This window comes from Anomaloglossus baeobatrachus, chromosome 7 (genome assembly GCF_048569485.1).
Source record: "Anomaloglossus baeobatrachus isolate aAnoBae1 chromosome 7, aAnoBae1.hap1, whole genome shotgun sequence".
Classification (NCBI taxonomy): Eukaryota; Metazoa; Chordata; class Amphibia; order Anura; family Aromobatidae; genus Anomaloglossus; species Anomaloglossus baeobatrachus.
Genome location: NC_134359.1, coordinates 69,146,953 through 69,155,353, shown reverse-complemented (window position 1 = coordinate 69,155,353; position 8,401 = coordinate 69,146,953). Strand labels below are relative to the sequence as shown.

Below are 8,401 nucleotides of genomic sequence, written 5' to 3'. Positions count from 1 at the left end.
AGAGGGAGAGCGCGGCGTCCCCTCCTCCGCCCGCGACATGTGCGCACAGCATTTTTTTTATACCCATATGCCCATTGCTGGGCAATGACTGCAGCAATGTTAGACACATTTTCTGCAGCAAATCTACAGTAAAATCCATGGTAAATCCGCAGCGTGCGCACAGGGCCTAAAGCTCCTTCATTATTCTGCTGCTGTAAATCGTTCCAAATCAGGATGGAAAATACGCAGCAAATTTGCAACATGTGAACATACTACATACATATTACTATTTTAGTTTTTAACTTTTGGAAATAATTTCTTTTGTCTAAGTAATTGATCATCTGGTTACGTCATTTAGGTTGTGCTGTTAGGTCGGAGTCAGGATAGCCCACTGTACAGTAAAGTTAAAAGTGAGCCCGCTAATAATAAAGTCCTTACTGATTCGTGCACTGGGAGCAAATTTAGCTTCTTTGACTGAAGAGGCTTTTTTTTTTTCCATTTGCTCGTCCAGAAGCCGGGACTGTGGTCGACCTCCACATCCATGATACTACAGTAGTACAAGTGCACTGGCAGATCCGTGCTGTGAAATTAGGGGAGTGTCAGCTCACAAGCCCCACGATGATAAACTCAATGGGACGATCTATTTTTAACCTCCTGTTCTTTCCTTCTGCTCGTGTCATCAGGGCTGCCTGAGCTTTCTCCTCAATGATTTCATAAATCCTCAGTCACTACTTTTTCAAGTTGTCGTTGTAGACAAGAAGGGTCCTTTAAATTTGAGACATATTTTGTGGCTAGTTTATAGACTTGCTCGTTGGGGACATCATGTCTGGAGACGGGAACCCAACTGGACAACTATCGACTACCACAGTCAGCTCTGTTGCCATCCAAGCCGGAGATTCTAGAATTGTGATTGCCATTCTCAAGGTAAGAACGGTCTCATTGCAGATTATCTCCAAAATGTTTGGAAGGAAGGCGATGTGGCCCTTTAAATGCTTGATGTCCATGACCTTCACTTCTGAACTGTCACCAGCAATGAAGCAGTTAAGGCATGGTATGGCTGCACGCTGGCCGAGTAACAGTATCGTATCTGCTGGTATTTATAAGGTGTTAGTTTTGTGTGTCATGTAGTATTATTAACCCTTAGAGTCTTTGTATTATTGATGGGGAGAACTGGCACATTGCACATTGCCGTGTAGCCTTTAGCTTCTGTCATTGGGTTGATTGCATTTTCCAGAAATAACCAATAATATTCTCTAAATTAAGAACATGTGTACTCGTAATAAATTCTGCTTACACATTTCTTAGAACTTTCTGTGATAGGCAGGCGTAGGGGGTAACACAGGTTTCTTACGGCACTGGACCATTTAGTTGTGCAAGTACATACGGAATGGACACTTCTGCAAAATCCCAATATATACACAATGAGTGAACAATCCTTCATGAATTGTGGTAAGCATAGATGTAAGACCTCATGGACATGGCTTGTGTACAGCAACAGTGCTATTTCTGGGGCACTGAATTGTCTCCTTGAGGAAATGTATGTAGGGAACAATTATATATGATGGAACAGGACACATCCTCAAGTGTGCGAGCGGGGAGTGGACCCACTGGGCCACAGCACACATAATACCTGAGCGACGTGACTATGGTTCACACCAAGTTTTCAACAGAGCCCCTAATGGTAAGGGTGTTGCGCTGCAGGTAGAAAGCAGGTGCCACTTGGGGAGACTCAGTGCTAAAGCATTTCAGAGAAAATATTATTTGAAGATCCAGCCGGTCACCATAGCCGTAGACAAGAGCAGTCTAGCGCTGTCCTAGGCCGGCTCTTCCCAGAACGACTGCACATGATTGACAAGTCTCTCGATATGTACACGTAAAGGAGAAACCTTGTCAATCACTTAGAGCTGCGCTGGGAATATCCACCCAGAGGCGGAGCCAGTTTAGGCCGTGGTCTCCAGCCTGAATCTTCAAAGTATATTTGTTCTGGAACGCCAGAGCATTTCAGAGAATAATATACATTGCTGAAATCGTGCAGCTAGGGTTCAATTTACGTTGCCCATGGTTTGGGCAGCAAGAATCGCATGAAAGGCTCCCTTTAAATGGACTCTGTCAGCACAGAATGACTGTTCAAATCAAGTACAGGTGCTTGGTGCAAACATTTCAATGTACCTTCCTACTTGCTTGTTTTTCCTCTATCTTTCCCCTCCCTTATACTTTGATTGACAGCTGAGAACGGCAGAGATAGATGGAAAACAAGCAGGTTGGAAGGTGCATTTAAACGATTACCTGTACTTGGTTTGAGCAGTCATTCTATACCAACAGCATCCATTTAACTAAGTGTCAGGAGTGTAATCATGTTGGGTACAAGGGTTGCAATCACAAATGTACCCTGGAGCCATTTGACCCATATAAGAAGATTATTGGTGATGAGCTAATGTATTCTGCACTATTCGTTATTCACACAAATATTAATGTATTTGGGATATTCGTTCTTCATATTCGTATGTAAGTTTCAAGCCCCCTCCCCGCATGATTGGTGCCTGCTGAGCCACTAAACACGTGGGGATTGCCTACCAATCACAGTAATGCTATAGCCAACTTTGCTACTGGATTTACAGTGATTGGCAGGCACAGTGAAAAAAAAAATGACCTGCGGTCCCCCGGCTATTTGTAATAACGAGCACAGGTAAAATAGACAACTGTGGGCTGCAGCCCCCAGCTGTATGCTTTACCTTGGCTGATTATCAAAAATAGAGGCTCCACCACGATGTTTAAAAAAACAAAAAATGACATAAATAAATAATAAAAACAACTACCTTGGCTCCTGCCCATTTTTGATAACTGACGCAGATGAAGCAGACATCTGGGGACTTTTATTCTCAAACTAGGAAGGTCCATGGTTATTGGGCCTTCCCCAGCCTAAATATAGCAGCCTGCAGCCCCCCCACCCCCAAATTGGTGCATCTATTAGATGTCCCAATTGTGATGCTTTACCAACCTCATCCTGATTGCGGAAGACGGTGGCACAGCAGTCCGACAGTCCAGTAGCTGTGAGACCTGGAAATCTTAAAGAAACCTTTAAGTTTCCTGGAGTTCTTAGCTATTGGAACACTCTGGAAAGAGTTCACAGCCTCAAAATGTCCCAGCAGCTGAGAACTCCAGGAAACTTAAAGGCTCCTTTAAAGTTACCAGGTTACCAGCTGCCACGAGACCCAGTGGCTGTGAGCTCTGGCAACCTATAAGGTTTCTGGATTTCCCAGCTGTTGGGACATCTGGAGGCTGTGAACTCTGGTCTGATGTCCCAACTGCTGGGAACTCCAGTAACCTTAAAGTCTACCTTAAAGCTGCCTTTAAGGGTTCTGGGCAGTACAGCTATCAGACTGCGCAGCCGCCATGTCATACAGTCTGACAGTCCAGTACTTAGTTCACCTGAGGTCACTTCTGGTGGTTCTCAGGGTACCCTCTGTGTGAGCTGCCAGCTGTGACCTCAGGTGCACTCAGTGACGGAATTTCAAACTGCGCTGCCGCCGTGCCACACAGTTTAACAGTACGGCACTGAGTTCACCTGAGGTCACAGCTGGTGGTTCTACCTTAAAGGTTCCGTTAAGGTTTCCGGGCTTCACAGCTATTGGACTGTCAGACTCCACTGCTGCCATGTCACACAGTCCGACAGTCAGACAGTTCACCTGAGGTCACTTCTGGTGGCTCTCAGGGTTCCTTTTGTGTGAGCTGCCAAATGTGACCTCAGTTGAATTCAGTGCTGGACTGTCAGACTGCACTGCAGCCGTTACGCACAGTCCAACAGTCCGGCACTGAGTTCACCTGCAGTCATTTCTGAAGTCTGAAGCTTAGGTGTTTTATACTAATCCAAGTGCTTTATTTATTTCAGTTGTTGGCTCAAGTTCTTACAGCACCGAGGTCCTGAGTTTGGATCTGATGGCAAAATCTGTAGATCGCTTGTATGTTAAAAGGGTTTTCCTGGATTTTAGAAAACATTTCCAAAAACAAGGAGTGTTATAAAGAAAATAAATGACAATTACTTATGCACTGAATTGTGTGCAGCTCCACTGTCACTCATGGCATTTCCTACCAATCCTGATGTGATAACATGTTTGCTAGAGCCAATCACTGACATCAGGACTGATGTGAAGTGTAGTCTGCTAAACATTTCTACACAGAGGCAGAATAAAACATTTTAGAATAGGAAAAAAAGTGAGAACCCTATAGTCATCACATTTAACAATACAACCTGCATTAATTAATAAATAGATCTTTTAGACCTGATGAGGCGGGTGTACTTTGCTAGAAATCTATGACTGAATGGTTATTTAACACTTTTTTTGAAAGTTTTCCCATTTCATTTTAAAATTAGCATCTTATGACTATTTCTCTAGCTGGACTCATGAAATGGTCATATAACATGCTAGGGGAATTTCATCAGGTTTATGGAAAATGTTTATTAGGCTATGCATTTGCAGTTTCTATTGTGAAATCGGGTGACAGATCTTACAGAATAACCAGAGATTTGGGAGAAGACTCTGTTTACACTTTGCTTCCCTATACAATAGGACAGGGTATTTTCCCATGTAGAGTGATATACTCTATGGCGGGCTTTGCACGTTGCGACATCGCAAGCCGATGCGATGTCGCACGCGATAGTCCCCGCCCCCGTCGCAGCAGCGATATCTTGTGATAGCTGGCGTAGCGAAAATTACCGCTACGCCAGCTTCACATGCACTCACCTGCCCTGCGACCGTCGCTCTGGCCGGCGACCCGCCTCCTTCCTAAGGGGGCGGGTCGTGCGGCGTCATAGCGACGTCACACGGCAGGCGGCCAATAGCGGTGGAGGTGTGGAGATGAGCAGGATGTAAACATCCCGCCCACCTCCTTCCTTCCGTATAGCCGCCGCAGGCAGGTAAGGAGATGTTCCTCGCTCCTGCGGCTTTACACACAGCGATGTGTGCTGCCGCAGGAACGAGGAACAACATCGTATCTGTCGCGGCACCGGCATTATGGAAATGTCGGTGAATGCAACGATGATACGATAACGACGTTTTTGCGCTCGTTCATCGTATCATCTAGCATTTACACAGTACGATGTCGAAAGTGACGCCGGATGTGCGATGTCGCAACGTGCAAAGCCGCCCTATGTCACTCATACGATCTAGAGTTGGTGCAAATCGATTTGCAGGTTAGTAATCTGTGACCACTGGAAGAGAGGCTCTGAGAACCACCTTTGCCTGAGAGCATCTATGTTTGTTCTTGTAACTGGCCATCCACCATGTGGCAACATTGACGTCACATCAGGCCAGCTCATCAAAAGAGGAGCCAGCGATGCCGTCAGGTAAGAAACAATTGTTAGGGCTTAAAGAGCATTTCTCTGTATACATGTATAGTGGTATACGGTGATGCTAGACACTATGAGCAGCATGAGTAGAAGGGTAGTCAAACAAGCCAGGATCATAAGCCAGGAGGTAACGTACAAGATTCAGGGAGCAGACAGAGACGTGGTCAGGAAGAGGTCCAAGGTCAGAAGCCGGGATTTAATGTATAAGGTTCAGGCTATGTGTGCACTATGACATTTTTGCACTTCTCAACAACGCTGCGTTTTTGGCCGCAAAAAACGCAGTCATGGCATGAACGCAGCAGTAAAAACGCATGCGTTTTTACTGCGTTTTGCTGCATTTTTGATCACTGCATTTTGCTGCATTTTTGATTACTGCATTTTGCTGCATTTTCCCATTGCATTGCATGGGTGAAAAACGCAGTAAAACGCAGGAAGGAATTGACGTGTCCATTTTTTTTTTAAGCTCAAAAACGCAGCTAAAAAAAAAAGCTGTACGCGGACAGTCTACCACCCCACGGGCTCGGCCGGCTGCCAAGCCACTCGGATCCATACTCGTACGGTGGGTGGCTCGAGCTCCTCACGGACCCGGGGGTCACGTCGCTCCTCAAAGGGGTTGGCGCTACATGTAGGGACTTCGGTGGGGAGTTCCACGGCCGGAGCTGCGGTGGTTTGTAGGGGATTTAAGTTCGTGACACCACCCACGGGTTGTGGTGAATGGATGGACACCACCGCTGCCGTTGACTAGGCCTCCCGGGGACGGTGTTGCGCAGCTTGGTGTTGACCCCTCCGTGGGTAGGGGAGTGATGGTCCCGGGGGCCCGAGGGAGGTGCTGAGGCGAGGGGATGGGTGCGTGCTGGGTGCTGATGCGGTGCGGCGCGGTGCGCCGCCCGAAGGCACTGGTGTACTCACTATGACACAACACACTGGAGTCTCTGGTAAACCAAACAGGGTGATGAACGGGGCCAGCAGCCGGTTGCAGCTTCTCCCTTAACAGGTTGGTGGTTTCCGCCTTTCTCCTGCACCTCCTTAATGTGAATGTTATGACTCCTATGCCTGAGCAACGGTAGTCCACTCCCCGGCTTGCTGGATGTCGGGAGAGCCCTGTTTGCCCGCAGACACTGGCCCTTTGGGTCTCTATGCCTTGGCGGTGGCTTTACCCTAATGGTTGGGCTGTTGTCTTCAGTCGGGTCTTGTGTGGAAAGGTCCTAAAGTCCAGTCCTCAATCAGTTGATATGACTCAGCCCTGTTGGTTCTGGGCTTCGTACTGGGTCTGAATACCCCTCCTGGTGCTCCGGTTTCCAATCGGTTCCCCGGTTCGGTACCGGCAGGCCACCGCCCCACCCCGGTCCCTACGGTTCCACCGGCTGTAATCCCAGCTCCTGCAGGCGGCCACCACTGTCTGCCTCCTTGCCAGAGGTGACTGGGCTCTAACCCAGACACCTGAGTAGACTATTGGCAGGCCTGGTCATAGGTCTGCCCTTGAACTTGACCTCTCTCTTGGAACTACTCTCTAGAACTCCTGTTTTTCATGCCTCCAGGCCTGTGAACTCCTCGGTGGGCGGAGCCAAGTGCCTGGCTCCACCCCCTCTGGTTTGGACATCAAAACTGGAGGGTGGGGACAAGGTTTTGTAGTTTGGCTGCTCTCACCTTTTTAGGGAGGGGGTGTGTGTGCATGGGACTACCTGGGACGACCTGACTAGTCCAGGGCGTCACAACAGCAAAAACTAAAAGTCATAGACATGCTGGGGAAGCAAAGTCATGCAGTTTTGAGCCCAAAAACGCACAAAAACGCACCAGAAAAATAAGCAAAAACACCGCGAAAAACACTCAGTCCGCACATAGCTTCAGGGAGCAGACAGAGACGTGGTCAGGAAGAGATCCAAGGTCAGAAGCTGGGAGGTAACATATAAGGTTCAGGGAGCAGACAGAGACGTGGTTAGGAAAAGGTCCAAGGTCAGAAGTAGGGAGGTAACGTGTAAGGTTCAGGGAGCAGACAGAGATGTGGTCAGGAAGAGGCCCGACGTCAGAAGAAAAGATCAAAACACTTACAACAAACAGGAGCCAAGCAAACTGAGCAAACAAGAAGTACAACTGGCAAAATTCAGACTGAGCAAGCCCAGTAAAGAAACAGAACAATCACCAGGAACGAGGCACATCTGTGAAGGCACCTCCCAAAACCAGCATGGACCCTAGTCCTGAAAGACAACCTGTGAGCAAATGCACAAGACACAGAGCAGAGCATATACAAATGCAAAATGCTCCACACAGCGGAGCCGGGACAAAAGCATTCCAAATGCAAAATGCCCTGCACAGCGGAACCATGAAATATACTCTACAGCCTTCCACTAGCGTGATGTGCATATTCATACCCTGTGAACTTTTCCACATTTTTTCCACGTTGCACCCACAAACTTAAATGTATTTTGTTGGGATTGTATATGATATACTGACACACAGTATCAAATATTTGTGAAGTGTAAAGGAACTCATAAATGGTTTTCTAAACATTTAAAAAAAATAAAACTGAACAGTGTGACATGCATTTGTATTCAGCCCCCTGTAGTCTGATACCCCTAAATAAAATACTGTGACCAATTGCTTTCAAAAGTCACCTAATTAGTAAATTGAGCCCACCTGTGTATAATTTATCCTCAGAATAACTACAGCTGTTCTGTGAACACCTCAGTGGTTTGTTTGAGAACATTAAAGATCAAGTAACATCATGAAAACCAAGGAACACACCAGACAGGTCAGAGATAAAGTAGTAGAGAAGATTAAAGCAGGGTTAGGTTATAAAAAAAAAATAGCCCAAGGTCTGAACATCTCACAGAGCACTGCTCAATTCATCATCCAAAAATGGAAGGAGTTTGGTGCAACTACAAATCTATCAAGACATGGCTGTCCACCTAAACTGACATCCCAAACAAGAAGAGCACTAATTAGAGAAGCAACCAAGAGGCCCATGGCCACTGGAGGAGCTGCAGAGATCCACAGTTCAGGTGGTAGAATCTGTCAACAGGCCAACTATTCGTTGTATACTCCACAAATTTGGCATTTATGGAGGAGTGGTAAGAA

At 46.8% G+C, this 8,401-nt stretch overlaps 1 protein-coding gene across 5 annotated transcripts in view; it reads left to right on the top strand.

Annotated features, from left to right (window-relative positions):
* Positions 1-531: 531 nt before the first annotated feature.
* Positions 532-8,401, top strand: part of CCDC141 (coiled-coil domain containing 141) — a 242,401-nt gene continuing 234,531 nt past the window's right edge. For all 5 annotated transcript variants that reach the window (XM_075317398.1, XM_075317401.1, XM_075317396.1 and 2 more), the window contains exon 1: positions 532-903. In XM_075317398.1, the coding sequence (XP_075173513.1) occupies positions 802-903 (102 nt within the window). In that variant the 5' untranslated portion in view covers positions 532-801. The remainder of the gene's footprint in view (positions 904-8,401) is intronic.